Genomic DNA, 25,822 nt, shown 5'->3' with positions numbered 1-25,822 from the left:
CATGGACTCCGTTACAATACACGGAATGAACCTTAATCTGATTGATAGTGTTATTGTATAACATGCCGTATATCACTTCATTGTGAGATCAAATATTTTGTCTTGACTGACAAACTCTGTTTTACTCCAACGGATAAATACCTAATGCATAAACGTTTTGTTATTTTTAACTGGCAAGTGCTTGTGGGAAAATGAAAAAAAAATCAAATACATTGTTTTATATATATTATAATTCATATATTTTTGTTGCATCTACCCAGTCTTATTCAACCATGATATAAACGGATTCTTTTAGAACGGTATATAGTTCGGCTCGAGAAGGTCTGCTACAAAAATGCCAAATATTGAATTTCCCAATTGCTTGCCTCATACAAAAAAAATATAAGAAAACCTCATGACAATTAGATCTTCTATAAAACAACAGCAGCAATAATGTGAATATAAGATTCATAGCGATATCATCATGCAATTTTGAATCATACATTGCTTTTATTTTTTTTTTATTGGAATCCCGGATAAAGTATTTTGACTTCATGTGATCATGTAAGTAATTGCTTGATAAGATTTCCCTGTCATTAAAATATGCGGAGAATGTAATCTACTGTATATGTGCTGCATGCTGGCTGTCACTTTTGCTCTTTGCTGGAAAAAAGGGCCCGACTTAATATAAAGTGAGAGTGATGAGGTGCCGCAAGGGAAGCCGGGATTGCACGCGGGGACTTCACCATGCAGTGAGGTGGTGGTGGTGGGGGGGGCTTTAGATGGAGAATGTAATTTTAAATGAAAGTCTATTTAACCCGCTGTGAATGGCGTGTGACCCCTATCCTCGCCTCAAAGCCCATCACTGTTAAAAGGATCATTTTCAGAATTCAATCCAAAAACTTGAGCAAGCTGCAATTTACTCTGCCCTTTTCCTTTCTTTCCTTGTCTTCTTCCCCTCCGACAGAAGAAAGAAGGTCCAAAATTGCTCACAATTCCCAATTTTCCCTTTATTTCAGGCAGGTCATATTTTTATCTTTTTGTGTGATTGCTCAGATTAGTTAAGGCTTGGGTTTTGATTTTGATAGGCTGGCATTTAAACAAACGTGACTGTTTTGGGCACGGCAGCCTCTTAGATACAATTGTCATCTTTTATTGACCACACGTCCACGTATCACTGTTGGTGTCACGTTCAAAGCATGCGCAACTTCTAAACTTCCGAGCTTGTTTATTTGCTCGCAAATCAATGTAATGAGCGTCGTAACAATCGGCCTATAAAATGTTCTTTGCGGTCATGCAAACGTGCGTGCCTGATGCAGACGGGTATTTAGAGTCGCTGTGTAATTTGCGGGCCACAATTTGATTCATTTATCCGCGCACTGTTATTAACCCTGTGGAAAAAGAGATGTCAGCCGCCATTTCGAGCAGCAGGACATCCGCGCTTTGTTTAAATGCACTAATTACGTGCATACATTAGAGAGGAAAGGAATAGCTTGCATGCGTGCAATTTTCACATTTGAAATTTTCCGTCGAGCTGCTTGCAGGTGGAGAGAAAGACGATTGAAGCAAGCACGCTCAGCATCACTTTAGCGCGTATGGCAAAAGCAAATCCAGCACTAAAAAATCCCCTTACATTATAATAGATGACAAATTGTGCATTATATGACGATGATTTCTTCATGCAAAAGTTTTTATATTGATAAATGATTGTTAATTACTTGTCAGCTAATACAGGGTGTGCCTAATATTGCGACTAGTGAGTTAAAAGTATCAATAATTTGACCAGATGCGAGTCTTTCAAAAGGTGTTTGCCCTGCATGTCATTCACCTGGCGCCATCTTCTGGCTAAAATAGAAAACGGCTACATCGAAAGACGAGACCGAGTTTCATTAACCTTTTGAAACCACGAGCAACTTATTGAGTATTAATTAATGCGAAGTGCTTCCACTTTGATTCAACACTTCTAAAATAACAATTGCTCAAACTACTTTATATTATATATCTAGTTTTGCTCCAACAAGTGTTGGAGCCTGTTCTTATCGGTCCAGTGGTACAGGTGGATCATGCAGGATGACGTCATATGCTGCATCCAGCCTCCTCTGCTCCTCCGTGTATGACGTCACGAGACAAGGTGCCAAACCAGGAAGCGGAGGAGAGGATGGAGAGGGAGGGAGGTGTGAGTGTGTCGAGGAGGGGAAGAGGGAGGCCTTTGGAGGCGCGCGTTTGCAAAGTTAATTAGCGGTTATTAACAGGCCGCATAATGAGTGCGAGAGGGAGTCAATTTAATGACTTTGTTAGCGCCGAGTCGAGAGCGACAGGCAGGCGCAGAGCGAGACAACAAAGGCACGCAGCCATCATGTGTAATTTCCAGTCCTAATGATCGGAAACAAAAGACTCTAATTTCGTTCAACTGACTCGATAATTTGTCCCTTATGTAAGGAAAATAGTGAATGACGTAATGCGGCAACAGGAGGATAGCTTTCTATTTAAAAGGACGAGGAAGCGGATATTAACGAGGAAAGGTCACGTGGGACTGCGGGCCTGTCATTATTTTCATCCCACATTGAAATTTAAAATATGTTACTGTCTAGATTTGTTGCGGTTTTACAATGGCTATTTGAACACAAAGGGTGCAGCAACACTTGTGGACAAATATTATTTTGTAACACTCTCAGACATATATTCTTTATCCTCTTTGAAAAATGACAACATCGTTATGGACAAATAAAATTTTATATATATTATTTATAAAATATGTTTTGCTAAATTAGTACAGAGGGCTAATTCTTCTGTTTCCATTTTGCCCTCATGAGATTCCAAGTTGACTCCTTTGTCACCTTTAACAAGAAATTGTTGTTTTAAAGCCAAATTAAAGCAGAACATGCTTCAATGACATGGGCAGGGCAGTAATGACACCATTAAAGCTTATTGTGGCCCACTACTGCAAAATGACGGGTGTCTTCACGCATGACCTCATCATTCCACAGATGGCTTGAATCATAGGAAAGATGCAAGCGCCATTATCGTCCAGGAAGGGTGATTGGGGGGGGGGGGGGGGGGGGAATCCAAGTCGTCTACATGGGTTCATGACGGGTTAAAAGGTGATTCAAAAGAGAGAGGCTATTTCACGGCTGCTTTTGTCTCCTCTGATTACAACCACCGTCGTATGAATCGAGACTCTCGCCACCTCCCGCCGATTGTGAGTTGAAGAGGTCATTTTCATCATCGTCATTGTCGCCGGTTGACCGTCCGAACCTCCAAGCGCGTGTGTTTTCACAAGCGCCTTGCCCTTTTATTGATTGCGCGCCTTCATTTTAATTCAATTGCGCCCGTGTCGGAAAAAAAAACGCGCCGAGAATCATCCGAGTAATGAGATAATCAAAGTAATATATGCAAATCAGTTATGATGCCAGCTTATCAAAACCAGAGTGCCCCCCCCACACCCCCTTGAGTGTGAAGAAGTCCTTTTATTCACTTAGCGGCAATACCTTGAGCGAATGACACCATGCAAATGACAGTTGATTAGACTAAATTAAGAGCCTGACCTTGTCTGAGTTTTATGTAAATGCTCTTTTTTTTTTCCTATGATTTACACATTAGTCCTGTAGTGCACATTTTCCACGCGGATAAGAAAAACAAAGTTGAGTCTGAAGGCTCAAATGATCTTCTCTATGTACCTTGACCTAGGTGCAATCCCGCTGAGATACAAAGTGTGTCGTTAGAACTTCCTTGCTGAGAGGGGAGTGCGCCTTCCAGATTGACTGTGTGCACCATAACAACACATTGCAGCTGCGACTTCCTCTCCATGGGAAAGGCCTAAATCCAATATAGATGGCGGAGCCGCGGAGCCACCCGCTAAGGGACTTGCAGGCCGGGATGGGAGAGTCACCCCCACTCCTGTAAATTGCTCTGAGAGGTTGTTGAGCTACACCCCCAAAGCTGAAGCTGCCTATGATCTAATGACAGGACTGGGGACGGACAGCAGGAGCTGCATGTGCACCTGAAGACTCCACATGATTGATGTACACCTTATTGTTTGCTCTCCAACACTTCTTGTCAGACCTCCCTAAAAATGTTACTGAGTCCAAAGCGGAGAAAATAGTCAGCGTGCTGTCACAAATACCAAACCAGTACCATTACTGGATACGTATATCCTTTGTGGCTTCAAGGCCCGGTTTTGTCCAAGTGCCAAAAGTCTTTTCTATTTTCCACTTTTTTTCCTTTCATGGCGCCCCTGCCTGGTGTTTGTCCCTCCAATTGTGCCTCTGTTGTAGTGCCACTTCTGGCTGTTTTCAGTTCTCCTTTTGTTTCCCAAATTCTGCCCTTACAAAGATAACAATGCTCAATTTGGAGTGACACTCACCGAGCGGTTGGTGTTCATTTAACAAAACCTTTATTATGGTGCTTTGATTTTGGCTAGGCTGCCGAGCTATGTTGACTCATTTCCATTTGTTTATCGTATTTGGCAAAGAGCAAGTGCGAGTGATATGGGGGGGCATTATTCACATGTACGCCATTCGTGAATGTGAAGAAAATACTGTACAGAGGCTTATCATCACAAAGTACAAGTACACAACATAATTGACATGAATAATTGCTAAATCCTTTGATTAACTTGTAGGAATCGTCCTTCGAGTGCTTCAGTAATTGTGTTTTTTTATTTTTTATTGTTAGCGCCCCTCTCTCTTTAAGGCACATCTTTATAACCAAGCAATTCCAAAGCAATTTTCTCTGTGGGAGGAGAGTGTAATTTTCTATTCTGTGACACTGTGATGTGTAAGAAACTAGGAGCTGGCGCTAAAAGGCATTTGCCGAGCCTGTTGTGGTGTGGGTGGGAGTCGTTTTAATGGCCAACGCGGGTAGCGGGGAGTGGGAGCCGTGTCAGGGAGGCCATCGTTTAATGACCCCTGAATAGCGCCCTCCTTGTTAGAGCTATGGTCCTGGAAACACAAGGCTTTTGAACCAGCAGAGCGCCACACGCCGCAATACTCTTTTATCTTCATATTAATCCATTTGCATAACATTAGGCCATGGATAGGATTGGGAAGATACTCACCGAGAGGGTGGCGCTTACGTGTCCTTGCCAATTTAATCAGTGTTAAATGGAGCTGTCAAATTTGGGAGAGCGAGGAAGTCGCCGGATGTATCGTGTCAGGGCTAATTGAACATTTTAGAGCCCCCGCTGCAATTACAGTATCCCAGATATTTCTTAGGAGATCTCAGAATTCACGGTTGATAACTCAGCAGTGAGCAACTAGTTGAGGTCAGTGGTCAAGTTACTTCAATCTTTGATATCTGGCCACATCAGCAGTTATAGGAGGGTGTTCACACTTGTGCAACCACATGAAGGCAAATTCAAATGTCTAGCCGGGAATTGGGGTCACTGCTGAAACGGAATTGTTGTTAACCAAAACAGCAGCACCTATGGAGACATCAGTGGGAATGACCGTTTTGTCTAGGCGTGACTTTTTGTTGACTTTATCAATTGTCTTAAGATTCTTGCCACTAAATTAGAATTATTTGTGGGCAGAATATTTGTCAAAATATGTGCCATTCATCAATCAATTTCTTTTCTTTTTTTTACAGCTCGAGACTTTTGCGGGACATGGAAACTCACTCTCATTCGTGCAATCGCTGCCTTGCATAATCTTAAATTGAAATCAAGGCCAAATTGATGTCACTGCAAAAAAATGACAACCAACATCAGTCCTATTTACAATTTTATTATGTCGTTGATTGAGGCTGTGGGGAAAAAAAAAAAATTAACTAAAAAAAAAAAAAGCTTGTGGCGGCTTAAGACTTATTCTTGTATATAGGAGTCAAAGTGAAGATTGTGTGCTTTTTGTCCATGTGATTGCTTGTTTATGCATAGTGGGACACTGTGGCAAGCAAGTGTACCGTTTACCGTCGAACCATTCGGTTCAGCAGGCATCTAATAACAAAACATTTCTGGGCCACTTACGCATGCATAGATACAAGTCTATTTGTCAACAGTTTTCTTCGCCTGTCTTTAAGCGCACGGGCAGCGACCGGATTGCACCCAAATACTCTCGAATTCTATCATGAGATTAAAATGGCCTATTTTCTTTCCCCATCCAAGCTGCAGATCAATTTCCGGGAACGGGGACATGATATCGGGCCATCGTTTGGGCTTTTCTCGTCTGGCGCAGCACCCTAACTGCCTGCCAGCGGGGGAGGCCCGGGCTTGACTGCACGCCTCGCCGGAGGAAGCGTTACTTCTGCAGCGGCGAGTTTATTTGCGCCTCGCTAGGAGAATTGCCTTCATTTACCCTTCCCCGACAACACACCAAATGGACAAGCCAGGCATGAATGGGAAAGACGAAATTGATTCGGTTTGATACGTGCGCCTGGCTGGGGTAGACCCTGGCCTATTTGAAAGATAAATGGAAAAAAATTGCCTTATGCATAACCTTTTTTCCAGCCCTGCATGTTTTTGTTTAGCATGAAGCGGTCGTCCTTGGCGAACTATGTTTGGGACACAAATCAAAAATAATCATTTTTACATTTCACTGTGCTTCCATCATGGAAACTTGGCGTCGTCATATTGGTTGAAAATTCTGTGCGTGAAATTGATTGTTGATTAATTAACCTCATCTATTGATCCATGTTACCTCAAAACGTCTCCTGCTTGTTTTAGCTGGCAGAATTGGAGCCTCATCTTTATTTGTGCTCCGTCCCACCTTTGACCTGTCCTCTCTCTCTCCCTTTTTTGCTATAGGCCCTCTGTCATTGCGTCACACAGTCTGCAAAAGCCTAATTGAAGCCATATTGACACAGAGAATAAATCCAGCCCCTTTCGTCCACGCAGCGGAGTTTGCTCCAGGAGAATGTTGTGGGAGTCATTCATTTATACCTCGTGGAACTCTTGCAACTTCCTCCGGGTCGGACGACAGAATGGCTGAACTCGAGGTAAGGCAAACGTTTCTTTTGCTTCAAAATAACTCTCATGGTTGGCAAATACAAATGGGTGTGTAAAACTTAAATATAGGAATGTAAGGAAGTTGGACGGGGAGGGGGGGGGGGAGAGAAATATTTTACCGCCATCAGTTGTAATTTTACCATCGCAAAATAATTAAATGTGCAACAAATAAGCTTGAATCTCTTCAAGCAAAGCAGACAGGCTGAGAAACGGGCGGTGTTGCTCCTAACCAATCAGGATGCAGCATTCAACAGCTGCCCAGATGTGCCCATGGAAACGTGAAACTTTTTAAGCAAAAGTCACAAAACAAAGCCAGTATAGTCCATAAAATGTCGATAAAATAAAAGCTGTATTCTTTTTTATTTTTATTTTTAGACAGAGTTCCACACATGGAACACATTTGAGTGTGCACACTAACAATGACTCAGCAACATTTCTAAACATGTCTTAGTTATACAGTGTTGCAAATTTTTCAGTAGCAATATCACTAAAAGTGTCGATTTAATTAGCCTTTTTTTTTTTTTTTTTTTTTTTTAATAGAACACCCGACCGACAATGGATGACTGTGCTTTGTTTTGTCACAAATCCATGTGACAACAATTAAGAAAAACATTTAATGATGAGCCATCAAATTGAATTATAAACAGCGTGAACGCATTTATCCTGCATTACAATGAAGCCGCATAGTGAGTGAGTGTGTCTTGTTCAATTTGCAGTACTTGTGTGGATTTGGCAACGAATTCTCCTCTGAAGACCCTCGTTGCCCTGGTTCTCTTCCTGAAGGACAGGTAGGACACGGACAAGTTGAGTTTGGATAAACATTTTTCCTTTGGCACCTGAATGCAGCGTCTTATGTCTCGACAGAATAATCCTCAGGTGTGCCCCTACGGCTTGTACGCTGAGCAGCTCTCTGGTTCGGCCTTCACCTGCCCGCGGCCGGCCAATAAGAGGAGGTCTCCATCTTTGTCTGATTGATCCATATATTGTACAGTTTTCATGTGTCAAATTAATTTGGATCTTTTTAATAACGGTGCTGGTTTACAGCTGGCTTTATCGTATTGTCCCATCCGTCAAGCATAAGCCTTTCGTCCCGGCTGACTGCGGGAATCTGACGGAGAACTGGGACAATGTGGAGCCTGATCCCAACCAGGTGACACGCTGAAATCAATAAATGACATATACATATATCTATGAATCATGAGATTCTATTTGTGCAAATTCGAACAGATGCGATGGCGGCCATTTTCCATTCCAAAGTCTTCCGAGAAGATAGTGGATTTTGCTGCTGTGGGTTTACATCTCGCTCTTTCATTCTTACGAGTTGAAATGGACGGCTTTCAGTGGGATTATCATCTTGCAGGGTCTGCACACCATCTGCGGGGCTGGCGATGCAAAATCTCGCAATGGCATTGGCATCCACGTGTATACCTGCAACACCTCCATGATGAACAAGTGAGAATTTATTTTTGAGCTTTGTAACACACAGGTTAATTCTATCTTTGGCCATTGCTACAACATTTTTGTACACCTCTGCAAAACTCCAAATATTGTTAGCTGTGTCAATCAAAAGTAAGCATGGTCACCTTTGCAAAGGAAAAATGAGTGTTTATAACATTCCATTTTGAAGCTGGACCCAAATGTTGTATTTTGTTTCCCCGTGTTCCAGATGCTTCAACAACTCCGACGGAGACTTTCTGATCGGTGAGCAAAATAAAAAGGAGGAATGTATACACCATTATCTGGCACGGGAACACTGATTGCTCAATTCTGAGTGCGCTTATTCCTTCATGGTTTTTTTTTTTTTTTTTGCTGGTCCATCTACTGTTTGCCTCTGATAGTGCCACAGCAGGGTGAGCTCTTGATCACCACAGAGTTTGGCAAGATGATGGTGGAGCCCAACGAGATATGTGTCATTCAGGTACTATTTCTTGCTATCCACTGGCACTTTTTCGGGCCGTATTTGGAGAGGTTGACGTGTCTGCACAACATGGATTCGGTATTGTGACACACCTCATCAAGCTTTGTCATAAAAAAAGGATTTGTAAGCTTTTTTTTGTTTTGTTCCTCTTAATGCCGCCATGTTTGATGGGTTTGCTGCAGCAAGGAATGCGCTTCAGCGTGGACGTGTTTGGAGAAACCAGAGGTTATATCTTGGAGGTGTATGGAGCACATTTTGAACTCCCTGACCTTGGACCTATAGGTGCGTATATAATCGTATAAAAATGACTCCCTGCACCCTTCTTCTAAAAAAAAATATATATATATATATATTTCTCATTTTAAGTTTTGAATGGATTTGACTGTCGTGTAAAGAGGACTTAAAACAATCAAACTGCAACATTGGCATTTTTTCGCAGGAGCCAACGGTCTGGCCAATCCGAGAGACTTCCAGTGTCCGGTGGCGTGGTACGAGGATCGGGAAGTGTCCACAGGTTACAGCGTCATCAATAAGTACCAAGGAAAGCTCTTTGCTTGCCAACAGGTGCTTTGTATGCTTTTTGCGTCCTTGTACTTCCAAAGTGTGCCACGTCAAACCTCTCTGGCCTATTACCCCATTTGAGGTCCGCATGCGCTTCAGTAGACACCAGTCAAGCGCGACAATGACTAACGAGGGAACTGTCCTCGGAACGCATGTCATCCATTAGCCGCCGCCGCCACCGCCGCTGATTGATTTGCCATCCCTGGTGATTTAATATCCAAATGTTTCCGCCTCAATTATGCGTCTTAATGACTCAGAATTAGTTAAGACGCTCATGAGTGAAGAAAAAAAAAACAAGTTAAGCCATTCATTAATTCCAACGTATTTTACTCGGAGTATCGCCGACAAAAGTTCTCATGCTCATTATGTAAGAGGAGACAGGTCAAACATTTAAAGTCTTTCTTGGATGTTTTTTGTTTTTGTCGTGGGTTAAAGGTGGCAGATTTTTTTTTCTTTTTTTTTCTGATGCCTGGAGCGTGGGCTGAGAAGGGGGGCCAGGAAAATAAGATGGGAGGTCTCATTTTAAGGGAAGATGCTCCCATCTTTTCATGCTGTTTTGTCCCCCCCGCCGAGCAGCAAAATTGCTCAAATTAACTTATTATTTGCTTGACTGGGCCAATATGTTTGTTTTTGTGCGTGCGTGTGCAACTCTCTTCCATTTTTCATTTTAATCACATCTAGCCCAGCCACCGCAAATAAATGTTCAGGAATAATCCGGCACCTGGTTGACCCAAGATCTTTTGAGTACAGCAGCAACTCCACATGTGTGTGTGTTTCGTTGATTTAGGTTATGTAATGAACTAGGACTTATTTTCAATGCGTGTGTAAAGACTGTCAAGGTCAAGAAGACAACTTGAGTTGTAATGAACTATATCGATTTTACAGCTGCTGCTGTATTTCTTTTTCTCAAAAGAGCAATGCTACAAAATTGCTTTTTTTTTTTCTTTAACAATCAAGATAAAGAAATAGCTTTGCACCCACTGTTGCTGTTGTACACCTCCATCAACACCAAGTGAATGTTGAAATGATGAAAGTTTGTCAAAGTTTGATTTTTTTGGGGGGGCCAATTACTGAGTAATACTTGCCTCACAAAGAACAACCGGAATGGAGGAGAAGCAAACGTTATTTTCATAATGAGCATTTTCCTCCAGCCTTCCTTTATGTCAAGCAACACTACCCCCGGAGTACAATGACATCATTTATTGTTGGTCTTCTCAAATTGCTTTGTGTTAGTTGCCTACTTGCCCTCAGTTGAATTGTTCTGTTTCGTTAGAATTTCTCTCCCTTCAACGTGGTCGCCTGGCACGGTAACTACACACCGTACAAGTACAACCTCAACAACTTCATGGTCATCAACTGTGTGGCCTTTGACCATGCTGTGAGTCTCTCTCATTTGTGTCGAATGTTTTCCTTCCACGTGAGTTCCTTTTTTAAATCTAATATTGTACAGGATCCATCCATCTTTACCGTGTTGACTGCCAAATCTACCAGACCGGGTGTGGCCATTGCCGACTTTGTCATCTTCCCTCCGCGCTGGGGTGTCGCCGACCACACCTTCCGTCCACCGTATTATCACCGTAAGTCATAATACTCGGCCACGAGTGGGAAAATTGATGTATTTGTGTCCACCTTACTTCCTATTGTTAAACTCTTGCGTCTGTAATTTCTAACTTGCCAGTAATAGCTACTAATAGATGTTGACACTAATTCTCTACAAGGCCAGAAAATGTCATTTGGACATCACGTCCACTGTATGTTCTGCTGTTGTGTAATAGCTCTCCCTGCTGGTGTTTTAAGGTAACTGCATGAGTGAGTTCATGGGGCTGATAAAGGGCCACTATGAAGCCAAAGAAGAGGGTTTCCAACCAGGAGGGGCCAGTCTCCACAGCATCATGACCCCACACGGCCCTGACGCAGAATGTTTTGAGAAGAACAGCGTGACTGAGCTCAAACCAGAAAGGGTGGCTGAAGGAACCATGGTAAAAACCCTGAACACAATACGAATGATAAAAACCAAATTGAACATCTGTAACCTCGTGCCTCCCTCAGGCATTCATGTTCGAGTCGTCCCTCAGCATGGCCGTGACCAAGTGGGGTCTGGAGACATGCCAGAAGCTTGACAAGAGCTATTACCAATGCTGGGAAAATCTACGCAGCCACTTTAATCCCAACTGGAAGCCCAGAAAACACTAAATTACGGGTAACGGCATAACGGGGCTAATTAAAATCTATGCTAAAGCTAAAAATGTTTTAATGATACCCCAAAAAGTATATATCCATTCAATTTCTCTGTATTCACTATTCTATGCTTGTGGCTTTTGACAAGGTCATTTGAAGTGCTTACCCATCCATCCATTTTCAATTTTTTTTTAATTGGAATAACTTCATTGAATGGGTAAAAAAATATATTGTCATCCCATAAAGCAGTTTATTCACAAGTCATTCCACCCTGACATGTATACAATTAATATATTGTGATTCTCCCCAGCTTTCACCTTGATCTCATCAAATAAAACCAAAACGTGCATGATAGTCTACATTTGTTTTATTAATAATTACACACACCAAAACAAGAGACAGGATGGTCTTTGTACAGTGAATCTCATGATGTCAAACTGAACTTGCGTACCAGAGTTCCGTCTCTAATCTGTTTTTCTCGATTGTCCTGTGGAGAAACAAAATCAACATACAGTATGATGAGGCACATAATTAAGCCATATAATTAAATTAAATCAACTAGTGCACATACCCTGTCCGTCTTGAAGACATAGTATAAGAAGAAGAGTGGAAAAACCCCAAACATGGTACCCAAGAGAGATGTCTTGAAGGTGGGCCTGAAGTGTTCGTAGGGGTTGCCACGGGCAAACACCCAGCGTGTCAAGGCGGGATCTTCCTGTGACACAAGAAAAATTGTTTTTTAAAACTCGCTCAGCGCAGGGGTAAAATGTCTGTCCTACTTCCACTTTTTAAATTGGAATTTAGCTTTGTATTCCCGACATTTCAACTATTTTGAGTGGTGTGATTGAAGACGTTTCTTGCACCTGCTTTGCAGGTGTGTCCACTGAAATGAAAAATGCATTTCAAATACTTCTACAGCAAATACCTTCTCATATTTGGATGTTAAAGTGACGGAGTTTGAATGGTCGCAGTTATTTGAAGGAGTTTAGTCCCGTATGAGTTTGTTTGTGGCTATTTTTGGCCGAAGTAGGGGTTGTTTGCAGCAGCAGACAAACATTTAAGGAATTTCGTCCAGTATGAGCTTGCTTGTGGATATTTTTGACTGAAGACTCATTTCCAGCAGCAAACAACGATTTATGCATTAATTGAAGCTATGGACATCCGAAAGCTGCAGCAACCTCAAAGCTGATAAAAAAAAGAAGCCTCTCTGGGTGAGTAGTGACATTTCTTCCACGTTTCAGTCTATTCTTTGAAACCCATAGCAACTGTTGATTTGCACAACGTCATGTTTGATATCACTGATATGTCAACAAGGTTAGCATGTTAGCTTGATTGTTTCTCCAAGGTTGACACTGTTAGCTCGGTACTTACGATCAGTTCTTTTCTATGCGGGTTGTTAAGTTGCATCTGGTACTGCCTCTTCAGATTCGCCCGCAATTTCGCCCTGGCCTCCTCAGCCCTTCGATACTCGGGCGAAAGGTTAAAATATTCATTTGGGTCCAATGTTTTCGGTCGTGTTGCCAAGGGCGCTTCTCGGTAGTCCGCCATGACAGTTCGCTGATGACGGAAAGCGAGAAGACAGAACTCTCGCGTGGCTTGAGTCGCCGGTGACGCAATTTTGAGACATCTCGCGTGAACTCATCTACCGTCTCCATAGAAACACCCACGACACCGGTAACAACAACGGATGAGACCGAGAAATGCTACAGAAAAGTCATGAACAAGTTGTGACGCGATGATATACGAACGTCACCACGTTTGTCTACTTAAATATATTCGACGAGAGCTGACGGTGTTTTTTGGACGTTGCCACATTTTGCTGGTGGATTTACAACTCGGGTTGAATTAAGAATGATGCCGCTCAAGGAAGCATAGTGTTGTTTTTTGCCTTACGATGAACCCAAACGATAACCCAATGGAACAAGATCCTGATCGTAAAGAAGATAATAATAATGGTGATGGTGCTAATGGTGTAGGTGATGATGATCATGATGATGATGGTGCTAATGAGAATAGTGACGTAAGGCCTACCGATAATGAAGCAGAAGTAGATGAAGAAAATGACGAGGTTGGTGATAATGACATTGGTGATGATGACTACTGCAGCTTTACAGAAGGAGAAGAAGATTTGGAAGCTACAGTCCAAACTATAAATGAGCGTGAGAAGAAAACTCAAACAGATTTCTCCGGGACCGGTACAAGCGCCTCCGAATCGCGCATCACTGCGGACGAGTTGGTCCGCAATTTTCTCAGTCAAATGAGGATGACAGAAACTCTTAACACTTTCCAAACGGAGTGGACGGAGATGGTGCAGAAGGGCTTGCTGCATCCCAAGCACTTCGACGAGGTTCCCAAGGTTTACATCCAGAACCAGCGTTTGCACAACGAACTGAAGAACGCGCTACGGGAGAGGAAGGAATACCAGCTGGCAGCCTCCACCTCGGCCGAGACGCTGACGAGGGTGCAGAAGGCCCGAGACACGGAGTTTATGAAGCGCAAGCGTGCTAGCCAGGAGAAGAACAGACTGCTGGAGGATACGAGGAGGCTCAAGGCCCAGTGTCACACGTACGAGTGTGCACTCAGGAGAATGGACGACAAGCTTCAGGTTCTTGTCGAGCAGACTATGCGGGCTGCTCTGGGGAGAGACAAGGTGCTGAACCTTGCTCAAAGTCAATCCCCCCACTGTGCCAAGAGATAAGGAGCAGAAAAACAACAGATCACTTAAGACAAGTTACTTCATAATAGCATAAATGTTTTGTTGTTATTTTTAGTATGGTCTTAAAAGGACAGGAGTTCCCCCTTAATAAAAGAATTCATTCTTGGTACCTGATGTATTTCCTTCATATAGCCGCTAGAGGGCAGTGTTTTACTAGAAAACACTTAAGACAAGGCTCCAGCCTGAGTTATCTGCTGACATAAAAATAGTAGCGTTTACTAAAATATGATCTGGAAATGTGATATATATAAGGTCATTTATTCCCAACCTTCGAAAGGATCATTTCCAATATGTCATGGTGAGCTGTTGAAGTGGATTGCATACAAATTGTCTGTGGTGCTGCCTTGGTTACAGAGATGCTGATAAAGCTCTTTGAATGCTGCAGTGCCGGAAAGGCTGACAAAATGATTGATTCCCCTCCAGGACATCTGAAGAGCCATCCGCTTTGCAGTTAGGAATCAAAATTCACAGGGAGTTCGTACTTCCCTCGGCCAACAAGCATCAAGCCTGTTAACACGGTGGTCATTCAACTTGATGCATTTTTTTTTTAATAATTTAGCTCTTTAGTTGACTTCTGAGCCGATGGAAGAGGTTTTTTTTTTTCCAACGTGCAAAGAGATGGAATGTGACACAGATGGGATGAAGTCAAGCTTTGAAAACCAGAGCAGGTTTCTTTCTGCAGCCACTTCCCCAATATAGTTTTGCTCTTTACCAGAGCCCCTTGAAGTGGCTTGTAGACTTACAGACGATGACCTCATGCTGCTTCTTATTCATAATATTTCCTGCCTCAGAGATTCCATGAGTCTCTAGCCTTTGAGGAATGTTATAGGAATTTATTGTTCCACCCTTGTTTTCAGAAAGGGCACATAAAGACTTTGTAAGTTTCACACGCACGGGATGTCGTTGAGGTGATGTTGAAAGGAGACAAAAGCTACTTTTTGTACCACCCAAGCTGCCCTCCCTGTCTGCTCTCATCCTACCTCCAAGCTTCCTTTCCCACTTTGCGGCCACATCCCAAATACCTCACGGTCAGTGGATTTCCACCCTTGCTTGCCATGCTCAAAGTTCTGACCTTCCTGCTTGTCTGGTCTCTTGACTCACCCCAACTCTTCACATCCTGTTGTTACTTTGGTGTCTCCTTACTGTCGAGTGCGCATACAGAGGGAAAAAAAAAGAGAAAAGGAAAACACAATCAACAGAATTGCTCTGATCATTTTTCCTGGTCTTACATTCATTATAAAACACATTTTTATGGGGAACGGCGCCCTCTAGTGGGACACTACCAACCTCATTGACCCCAAATATGGTCATCTCTGAGATGTTTGAGGGTGCGTTGTCACTTGCCACCATATTTTCAGTCAATTAAGAGCAGTCACTGAATATGCTACAGTGCTGATTTGCTTTTTTATGCGTTTCCTACTAAATTCTCGTGAGATTATGCTGCAATGAATCACATTAGAGGAACCAATAATTATATATATTTTTTGTTTAATTAAGACTTCAACTCAGTAAAAATGTAATTTGTAGCACCATATTTTATACGTTTTATTATTATCAAACGCAGAGCAAGGGTCATCTATTTACTGGACTCATGTGTATCGGAGCAAATCAATCTCCCACAGATTAATTTAGGCAATTGTGTCGACATTGTAATCAACACTTGTTCCTGATTGGGCAAGTACATTTAATTGTGGTTAATCAAACAAATCACTCCTGGATTTAGAGGTTTTGTTGTCACCTAAACTAAGTGATATTGACAAAGCAGGCAGCTGGAGGCCAAGTCAGCAATTTTCAACCAATAAATACTTTCTTTTTTGCCGATAACATTGCCGTAGGAATATAAAAAAGGGACAGCAATCTATTTGGGTGCGTGTATGACAAATGTTGCATTTCATCAACTCTAAAAAAAAAAAAACCAATGAAGATGTTTCAATGCAGCGAGAATATTAGGAAAGGCGACAGGAAAAAAAAAAGGGAATCACTAGATTTCATTCAAAAGTGACAACACGTGTCAGATAGTGAGGACCACGCTTTGGATTGTTTTGTTTTATGGAAGCAAAAAGACTCCCACACACATCTCTGCAACAGATGGGCCATTTTATGCTTTCTTCTTTTGATGCTTTCATCACCAGAGCGAGATGAGTGATCCTTCTGTGACACCACTTGCTGGATGGTTTTGGCGGGCCCGGGGCACTTATGGGAGGAGTGGTGTCAGGCCAAAAGAAGGGAGGGAGGGTGAAGCGGCCTTGAGGGAACACAAGGACCCCTCTTGTGCGTCTGATTGGATCGGAGGCGGCAGGAGATGAAAAAGGGGAACGAGCCGAATCCAGCTTGAACGCGTGGTCACAGTATGCGGTCAGCTCAGAAATAGATGAGAGGGATTCACAGCGCGGACACTGGAAAGGGAATACCTCGTCCTTACTGTCAATCACCACAAAATCACACAGGAAATACGCTCAAAACATTCCACGCTTTGATGGTAGGATGAAATGACAGTAAGATTTTGATTGTATAGTGAGGTTGCTTTCGGCATCCAGTGTCACATCGGTCTTCTCCTGGTTGCCATCATTCAATTCGAACTGTCATGATGGACGTGAGGAGATGTTAACTAAACCGCTTTGAAATAGAGCATAGCCGATGGTTTGGCCAATCATCACAAGCCAGATGACCCAACCTTGTTTTTAGACTTGAATGCTCATCCACATTTCATGTTGTTTATGATGAGAGGCTTTGGTCAACAGGCGACAAACACTTAAGCGGTGGTTTCTGGAGCCTGCAAAGCACATTGACCGTAAAAGTCTGCTCACTACATTCACGCCATACGGGAAAGTGGCACCGTTGACGACAGCGTTTCCTAACACCGGTCCACTGTTTGTTGGCTCTTTCCTCACCCAGTCACCACGACACAGAAAAAAATGCTGTGTGAAAAATCCCGTGATGGAACACCCTTTTCAACAATTGCCCCAGTCATGAGGGAATGGCTCGGTTTTAAGTTGTAATGACACTATTCTCCACTAGATGGAAGCCATCACTTGGTAGCACTTCCACCTGTTTCTTTCTATTCGAGAAGAACTACAGTCAGTATAACTACAGTCACTCCCAAAGACTTGTCTGACTTGTTTGTACCCCCACATGGTTCTTTTGATCATTTGTTTCTTCTAACCACAAATTGTAATTCATGATTTGAACCCTGTAGGCTTTGTCTGTACCATTTTTTTCTGACAGTGTATGTATGTGGAAGGCAGGGATTTTTGTTTTACCAAAATGCATAAGCTTTCATAATGTAGTTAGACATTTTTGATTATTATTGATATTATTATATTTTATATAATTATGAAACTGTATCATAAAATGAATGATGATAATAATAATAACTTTAACATTTTGGGGTGGTCTTAAACTTATCCAGTTTGCACAAGCACAAAATATACTGTTCGTCTTTTAGTACAATTTCCTACTCCATTTTGTGGAGGACATAAATTGAGGCCACAGCTCTGGATGCCTGTGAATAGAAATAAGACCTTGGTTTTTTTTGTAGAGCGCCACTGTTTTTGGCATCCCATATTTGTTTGTAACCAAGGCGACCACTCACATCCCGCTAATCCAGGTTGTGTGATGACTCCAGTAGATGAGACGGAGCATATTCAGTATCACTAATGCGCTTCTGCTGGGAATAATATAGTGTCAGGTAATTCCTTCGCTTGCACGGAAGAACCCTCAAAAGCATCTTAATGGCCGCTTGCTTTGATTGGTAAACGAGCGGTGCATGAGTCACACACACTTGATCGGTATTGTCTTGCAATGTAGCCGTTCTGCTCGTCAGATTGACTCAGATGGGGGTTTTGCGACCATCCCCTTTTAGATATCAGCCTTGCGTGGTTTATTTCCAAGCCATCACTCATTGGGTGATTTATTGAATCTCGGCTCACCCGGACGCTGTAAATAGGCAGAGTTGTTGTTCAAGCTCCGGTTAATGTGCGCGCATTGACGTCAGTGTCCTGCAGAAGCACTCCAGCCTAATCTGCTGGTCTGGACCACACTGTTTCCATTTTGTGGGCAAATGAATTAAAAGTGACATGAGATATTTGAATAGATGTAATATGATGCATGAAACAGATGGTCCAAACTGCCATTCCCCCCCCCCCCCCCCCCCCCCGACATCTGGTGCCCTCCCCGCCCTCTCCCTTCAAACCCTCAAGTGTACCTGCAACGTTGGCATCTGTAAATAGAGACCGAAGCTTTTGATTTTTGCTTTTATGAGTCAGTCATACAAGGCAATTCTGCAGATGCCAGAGTGGCAAATGTATGCGAGAGGGAGGGAACGAGTACGCTGCATGAAGAACTGATCTAAAATGGCTTAATGGTACACTGAGTCTTCAAGTGTGGGCGTAGTCTCCCGAATAAAATCTGTAACGAGGCGTGAGAACACATTTTTTCCCCCCAACTAAATCTTTATTGAAAACTCACAATAACAAAACATTTCTGCAAAAATATAGCCCTCCATATCTGATAAAATATAATAGTCATGAACAAAAATGCCTCATGTATCTTTTGCTAAGTGTTTTCATAACATGCAGGCATATTCGATTAGCATATCATTGCTAACGGATCAATAGACTATCTTAGAGTTGAAACAGTCATGATGGACACACACACACACACACACCAAGCAATGAACTTGCTCGTAGGCTTGTGATTTGTTTCCTTCTAAGATCTCTTCCCGTGTATGCTGACTCAACCACCATAACAACATAACCCTATTCTATTATTGTCTTTATTCTTCTGTTGGCTCTTCCATTCTGTTCTGCCGATCTCCCTGGACGGAAAACACACATGTGATGAGAATGAATGTTTTGGACGGAGGGAGAAAATGACGTTAAGATGATGACTCACCAGGACAGAGAAAGTCCCAGTGCGAGCGGACTTGGGCTGCTCGTTCTTCACCTGTCTTCTCGCTCTGATCACCTGAAGGACAAGCCCATCGTAAGCATTCATGTCTATTTCAATCTGTCTCGAGAGCCCTGAGATCATTGATCCAGCCTGCACAACAAGGCTCTTTGCCCCAGCTGTGTATGGACGGACTCTGGGGTTGTCATGGAGACTCACCTGTAGGGGGTTGGCTTTCTTATCGTTGCTAAGGAGGGAAAAGGAGCCGACGCGGGATTTACGCTTGTTCTTCTTCTTATGCGTCGATGGAGACAAGTGTCGCCTGGACCTATCAGCCTAGAGGAAGGTTGACACGGCAATTACACGCCTGCTTGCAAGTATGCACACAGGCTTGTGTGGATTTACCTGGATGAGACTGTTTGGAAAGCCTTTTACAGTGAAAGCGCCAGGAAGGTTGGCGTGACTCGGGTGGGCGTGGCTTCTTCTTTCCAACTGTCTCTTCTGCCTGAACAGAACCTACAACGGTGACACAATCATCATGCAGAACCATACGTGTGGATTTTTACATGACCTGGATGGAATGGCACCAGTATTGATCTAAATCCTGTTACTTTGGCTTTATTAGCCATCCAAGTCCATTTACTCACACTCATAAAAATCCTTTCCTGCATTTTTCATTGATCAGACCATAAACAAGGAAATGTTATTGATCCCGCCTGTACCTTAACAAATGGACTGTCGGCATGAGAGGCAACACATTTCCAATTTGAATTTTGTGGTCAATTTATTACACTGCTGCTGGTTCTTGGCTTCATCAATAATTCATTATTTTCTGCAACAAAAAAAAAAAGCGGATCCTTTCTTTTCATCCTTCACTGACCTGAGATCAAACTCAAAATCATTGACCTTCCCTAGTTGTGACACTGTGATTGCCCTTGACCTACATTCCAATGATTGTGTCCATTTTTCAGCACATCGATGCATGTGTCTTATTTGTCGCTGACATAATTGGAACATGCATCACGTCATTTTGTATTTCCGAGCTGTCAAGAAGCCAGATTGCTCATCTGGGCTCCAGCATGTTTCCATGGTCACACCGCTATAGCTTTATTGCAACTCCATGTATCACTGATCTCATCTTAATAGCTTTGATGCCGCTGTTTTGCATTTCACGGTGTACAGATGATTAAAATCTGCAACCAGGCTATAATTTATTTCATTTTCCTCACTTATCTTCACATAAGCATTTGAGCAGAATGTGGACAGATGATTTTAAAAAGTGGCACATACCTGTTCTTCACTTGCAGCTAATGGCCGCGGTGGGGCTTGATCGCTTGCCTGAGAATAGAATGAGAAAGTGCATATGATAAACGATAGCATCATAATATTTGCTATATTTTTTCTAAACTCCTTTTTAACTTCAATTTAAACCTCTGTTACTGCTCAAAATTGCGTGCACGCACCGTAATTACCTTTCCATTAACTGAAAGTTCCTTAAGTTCCTTCCCCTATATGAAAATTCTTCCATGCGGGGCAGACAATTTTTTTTTTTTTTCCAACTCTTGCAGCTGCACAATTCATAGCCCAGATGAGGAGGACTTTTATGGACAAAACACCAGGACTTTACATTGAAAAAAAAAATGCTTAACCGCACGTTTGAAGTCAAACAGCCTGCGGCCACATGAAACAAAAACGAAACAACACCAAAAAAAAAAAAAAAGAAGGGATTTTTGTTCCACAGCGGGTTTATTTTGGGTGTTTTTGGCATTATGGCTGTAAAAACCATTACAATGAGATGCTGTGCCAGTATAGCAATTTAATGATATGTTATTGCTTTTCAGGCTTATTTTGTCTGCTGCAATCTCAAAGCACACTTGACCGCTAGTGTTGTCACAATAGCTGCCTCTTTCCAGGGAGTCCAATTGAAAGAAAAATATATGGACACAAGAACTTCCACCAAATTTAAAATGAAATCAAATATTGACGTTTCAAGTCACAACTCTTCTGTGAAAGCTTTTTTTATGATATTTCAGAGTAAGTCGGCATTTTTGTAGCTGAGCGGAATTTACGAGGAGATTCTGGAGCTGAATCTTTTGTCGTCCACCGCAAAGGTTTTTGATGGTTTGTGCTCGACACAAAATATGAATCAATCAATAAATATAATAAAGGCCTTTTTCAAAGTGAAACGTGTAAAACAGTCCAGAATATAATCACAGTTGTGTATCCATATACTTTTGATCATATAATGTACATTCCATGAGACTTTAAATATTCCATGAAAGTTAAAATGGTATTTATAAGATTAAATTAGTGGATAATTTTGAATCTCTTATGCATTAGAATGGTTCATATTATGTCCAATATGTCACACAACACTTTTACCTTAAAAACAAATCAAATAAAAGCATTTTTTTTTTATTTGGCTAAGAATTCAGATTTGATTCCAGATTGCTGTGATCTATTTTGAGCATTTAAGTTACTAGAATCATATAACTGGTTGGATTGTGTCCCCTTGATTTAAGAATGTTAAATTGATTTCATGAAACATTTTCAGAATAGAGAGAAAAATTGTTCATCCTAAATAGTGAATCATTTCCTCTCTTTTCGCTGTGACGATGAGCGACCTTGGCAGTCGTCTTCAGGACATCGGCGAGAAGAATAGTCCTACCTGCTCGTCAGCCGTCTGCGTGTTGACGCACGAGTCGGCCAGGCTTCCTCCCGAGCAGTCAAGCGCATGAGACAGCAGGCTCGCCTGCAGGCAGAGCAAACACAGCCACATAGTAAAGCCCATGATCCAGTCTGGAAGTCGAATGTTCCCAGCCCCTGTCAGCTCCTTACTTTATACTCTCGGCTCCTCTAATGAGGACCAGATGCTGGGAAACGTGCATCCATGCCAGCTTCAAGTTCACACAGACACGCAGCCCACCGCAAGCCAGGCGCTCCACGCCTGCAGCCAGTGGCCTGCGGTCCAGCACAAACATGTTCAGGAGCAGCCCCGCAACTACCACCTTGACCAAAACATCAAGTCTCAACTCAGCCCATCAATTGTCAATTTGAACAATTAGTTGCCACATATATGCCGCAGACAGGTAAATAAAAATTTATAGCAGGGCGCAAACCGCCCAAGGGCTGGATTTTATGACACCTCTGCTTAAACAATAAAAAAAAAAAAAATCCCTGTTTAGTTCCCACAGCATATGCAGACGTGTTTGTAGCTTAATTTCACTTCAGGAAAACCCAATAACCATTTGGAAAAGTCTTAAAATGGTTACTGTGTGACTCACATGAGCAGATTTATACATTGTGGAAGCACTTAGCACACCTTATGTGGGAGTCTTTACAATGTTGCCTGCCAGAAAGAATGGATCTCCTGGATGGGCGGACGGAGGGAGGAGGGGAGGGGGCGAGTAGCCATGAATAGGCAGCTTGTCTAAAGGTGTGTTACACCATGGAAGGAGTGACTCGGAGGATAATGTCTTCAAGCCTCCAGCAAGTACTGCTGAGAAAAGGCACAAACTAACTTTCTTCACCGGGTTAAGCCAATTGGAAAGTTGACATATCAGTGAAAGATGTGTTTGTTATCCAACTCCCACAATTTCCCAAAGGAGCTGAAAAGTTATGGAGAGACTGTTATTGCAAATGTCTCTCAAGCGAGACCGCAACTGCAGGGCTGAAGATGAGGATGGATGGATGGATATGTTTAAGCCTGGAGACAAAGAGAGGGAAGTGTTCTTGGCAGTCAAGCCAGAACGGGCTCAAGAGGACAGATAGGAAGCGATTTTGGCCTGAATTTGTATGAAATGTAAAGCGATACTATTAGCCTCATGAAAACAACACTGAGTTCATCTGAAGCCTTGCCATCAAAATGTCTTATTAGAAATATCCCACGCTATGAGAAATCCCAAAAGGAAGTCATTTCGGGCCTCCCTCTTCTTCAGTTTTTCATCATTGTGATGAAGATGACGCTCTGACGTAAAAACGTGACTCCTCAGACTGAGGATGAGATGCCATGTCGTATGTGAGTGAGGGTGGCTAGACAAAACACAGCTGTTAGGCAGTGCTTTAGGAAACAACATTTGGGTCACATGACTCACGCAATGATGGATGTTTTGAATTAGTGGAAATATGTTCTTCATTGAGACTAATTAAAGGCAAACCCTTTTGTCACTTTAGGGACATTTGCAGATGTTTCACGCATCTAATATAGCAAATGACTCAGAGGAACTTTAATGGCTGTTCTGACCCGGTTATCCAAAAGCATTTGTCATGCATGACCCATTTGTTGAGATTCCAGCTTTCTTTTGATATATTCCTGTTTTTTTAAATCCGTGTCTACTTGTTCCACCTCTGACTCTGATTGTGTAACTTGATTATCAGTACCACCCGGTCGTGCTGCTGGGTTTGTATCAGAGGAAATGTTTAACCTAAAATTACGTCCGGCTGGTTGGTTTATTGAACAACATAAAGTAAGCAACTAAATGGCCACAATATTATCTTGAGCAACACAGATGGCAAAACAAGAATGATGATTTAAAGCGCTATTAATTTCACACTGCTTGCTGTTTATCATCATATTAAATCCAACAATGAAAATTCATAAGAATATATGCCATGCTAACCTTGTAGCCACCTATCACAGAATTGTGTGATGCATTTGTAGTTCCATTTAATACCTCAAAATGTTCATGTCGACATGGCTCCTGCAGTCAAGCGTGTTCATTTCACGGCACATCAATCCCATCAATTCAAAGTAACAACGACTCGGGGGTGTGATCAACACCTTGGTGCGGTTTAAAATAGTAGCGGCGAGCCAATCGTATACTGCCAACGCCAGGAAGTGGGTCACGAGCGTGTGTGAATATGACCCGAAATAGAAAAGTGGCACACTGTTGGAATTACGCTCTTAATATATCGGAGCTGGCGTCAAATTCCGCACGCGTGTCGAACAAGGACTCTAAATGAGATTGTGTCAGCCGACCATTTCCATGCATACCTGAAGAGCTTAACGAAGCAGTGATTCAAACAGGAAGGTTCTCATTAAAGCCAATTTGTCTTTCCTGCAATGACGTGATGAGCAAGCACAGGGTCATGGCCTCTCCCTATCTCTCATTTCTATCCCATGGTCTCTCAGCTCCGGTTACCATGGCAGCAAGCGGTTGTATTCAAACAATGCCACTGTGGGCTGGGAGAGGAGCAAGATGCGTGCGGATGCGAGCGAGCGTGGACGGCTTTCCTGCGACGGCAGTGAGACGACGAGGATTGTTCCACACTCAGGTGCGCTGGATCAATCTTTGATTTTTATTTTGATATGCTGTTAGTTGCATGATGTACTGTCAACACGATTTGTGTGGCTTTATTGATGCAGATTTTTTTTTTTAGTGTCCAATTCATTCACTGTATCTTCATGAATGAATCATCTGTCTCCCGGGCTTGTTGGAATGATGACATGATGAGTTGCTAAATAACCCGCACACTTCCACGCACCTCCATCCCTCCCCGTTTAAACGGTTGCGAAATAGAACCACGCAAATTCACTCACACTCATAAAACGACACACAGAGGAGTTAGTGTGACTAATGTAGTCCGGATGGAGAGCAACCACACAATATGTTGTGGGCTTTCCTCATTGGAAAAAATAATAATTAGTAGGAGGTGAGTAAAGACAGGGATGCTTGCTGCGTGGGAGCTTTGCACTAATGGAATTGTCTTGAGCAAACATCCTATTTGTACAATACCATGTGTCATATCTCGAAAATATCATCTGGATGCTGGTCATGGGGAATTTAGTCATTGTGTTCCTCAGTCAAAGTGTCACAATCGCTAGTCTCATTTGCATGACTGGCAGGGCAGACCTCTCATTTTCTTGACATAAATACAATTCCTCCCATTCGGATAAGAGGTTCAAAAATAAGTCCTATGCTTCTCATTATATTTGTGCAACGCTTCACGTTTCCCCAACGGTGTAATTGTCTTTCTCACAATAGTGTTGGCAGGCAGCGACTCACAGCTATCAAACAAAGAAACACACAAACAAACAAAATGGGTGAGCAACCCAAAATGAATTTTTCTTTCCAACTGCACAACCTTCAAGGATGTAAGGTTCAAGTGGATACCAAAAAAAATCTGTCCTCACTCTGAACGATGACTCGTGACAAATTATTGGATGCTCCATTTCCCGCACAGCAATGTCCACTTTTTGCCAATCAATCAAGTTGACGTGCAATGGAAGTACAAAAGATAGAGAGATTAAAATTGGCAGATTCCAATTCAAATCATAATTACTAAATCCCCTTTATCCAACGTGCTTCTTATCTAAAGCCTTTAATAAATGCTACATTTGTGAATGATGTAATTATAAATTGAACTATAGGAGGCCTCAAGTCACAAAGTTGACAGTGCTATTTCAAAATATTGTGTTGAATGATTAAAAAATTAAATACATAACGATTTTTTTGCATTTCTTGTATTATTATCTAATTGTATATTATCTATTCTGATTTGCACATAAATACAAAACCAAATAAATAAACCACAGCTTGCTTTTCCTTACCTGAGCTGAAATGTCCCCTAAAGGGTGTAACTTGAGCACATGTTGATTGTAAGTGACTCAGCAGCAGGGCACCAGGTCCTTGGGAAGATTTAC

At 42.3% G+C, this 25,822-nt stretch overlaps 4 protein-coding genes across 7 annotated transcripts; 2 read left to right on the top strand and 2 right to left on the bottom strand.

The window, feature by feature from the left end:
* The first annotated feature begins 6,766 nt into the window (after positions 1 to 6,766).
* On the top strand, positions 6,767 to 11,930 carry hgd (homogentisate 1,2-dioxygenase). Its single transcript, XM_085939016.1, has 14 exons — positions 6,767 to 6,909; positions 7,636 to 7,707; positions 7,784 to 7,872; positions 7,964 to 8,069; positions 8,147 to 8,206; positions 8,280 to 8,371; positions 8,586 to 8,620; positions 8,758 to 8,837; positions 9,020 to 9,119; positions 9,277 to 9,401; positions 10,672 to 10,776; positions 10,849 to 10,975; positions 11,196 to 11,377; positions 11,448 to 11,930. Exons 1-14 carry the CDS (start codon positions 6,895 to 6,897, stop codon positions 11,589 to 11,591), a joined length of 1,332 nt encoding a protein of 443 aa, XP_085795142.1. The 5' UTR covers positions 6,767 to 6,894; the 3' UTR covers positions 11,592 to 11,930.
* Positions 11,929 to 13,178, bottom strand: ndufb4 (NADH:ubiquinone oxidoreductase subunit B4). Its single transcript, XM_085939021.1, has 3 exons — positions 12,948 to 13,178; positions 12,148 to 12,291; positions 11,929 to 12,063 (listed from the first exon to the last, which is right to left on the bottom strand). Exons 1-3 carry the CDS (start codon positions 13,122 to 13,124, stop codon positions 12,001 to 12,003), a joined length of 384 nt encoding a protein of 127 aa, XP_085795147.1. The 5' UTR covers positions 13,125 to 13,178; the 3' UTR covers positions 11,929 to 12,000.
* Positions 12,226 to 24,762, top strand: LOC147041826 (sperm-associated antigen 16 protein-like). 4 transcript variants are annotated; one of them, XR_015069160.1, is made up of 3 exons: positions 12,226 to 12,787; positions 24,311 to 24,453; positions 24,559 to 24,762. XR_015069160.1 is itself a non-coding variant. In XM_085939020.1 (3 exons), exon 3 carries the CDS (start codon positions 13,834 to 13,836, stop codon positions 14,272 to 14,274), a length of 441 nt encoding a protein of 146 aa, XP_085795146.1. In that variant the 5' UTR covers positions 12,226 to 12,337; positions 12,697 to 12,787; positions 13,683 to 13,833; the 3' UTR covers positions 14,275 to 14,368. The 4 variants fall into 4 exon arrangements, 3 of the variants coding, with proteins under 3 accessions (XP_085795146.1, XP_085795144.1, XP_085795143.1); XM_085939020.1 differs by lacking the exons at positions 24,311 to 24,453; positions 24,559 to 24,762 and adding an exon at positions 13,683 to 14,368 and having other exon boundaries at positions 12,226 to 12,337; positions 12,697 to 12,787; XM_085939018.1 differs by lacking the exons at positions 24,311 to 24,453; positions 24,559 to 24,762 and adding an exon at positions 13,683 to 14,368.
* On the bottom strand, positions 18,785 to 21,990 carry LOC147041827 (uncharacterized). Its single transcript, XM_085939551.1, has 6 exons — positions 21,848 to 21,990; positions 20,470 to 20,517; positions 19,585 to 19,695; positions 19,399 to 19,515; positions 19,186 to 19,257; positions 18,785 to 19,108 (listed from the first exon to the last, which is right to left on the bottom strand). The coding sequence occupies exons 1-6, from the start codon at positions 21,968 to 21,970 to the stop codon at positions 19,067 to 19,069; spliced, it is 513 nt and encodes a 170-aa protein (XP_085795677.1). The 5' UTR covers positions 21,971 to 21,990; the 3' UTR covers positions 18,785 to 19,066.
* Positions 24,763 to 25,822: the final 1,060 nt, after the last annotated feature.

Source organism: Syngnathus leptorhynchus, chromosome 19, assembly GCF_054491065.1.
Source record: "Syngnathus leptorhynchus isolate UIUO chromosome 19, UIUO_Slep, whole genome shotgun sequence".
NCBI lineage: Eukaryota > Metazoa > Chordata > Actinopteri > Syngnathiformes > Syngnathidae > Syngnathus > Syngnathus leptorhynchus.
This window is presented reverse-complemented; position numbering and strand designations above follow the sequence as displayed.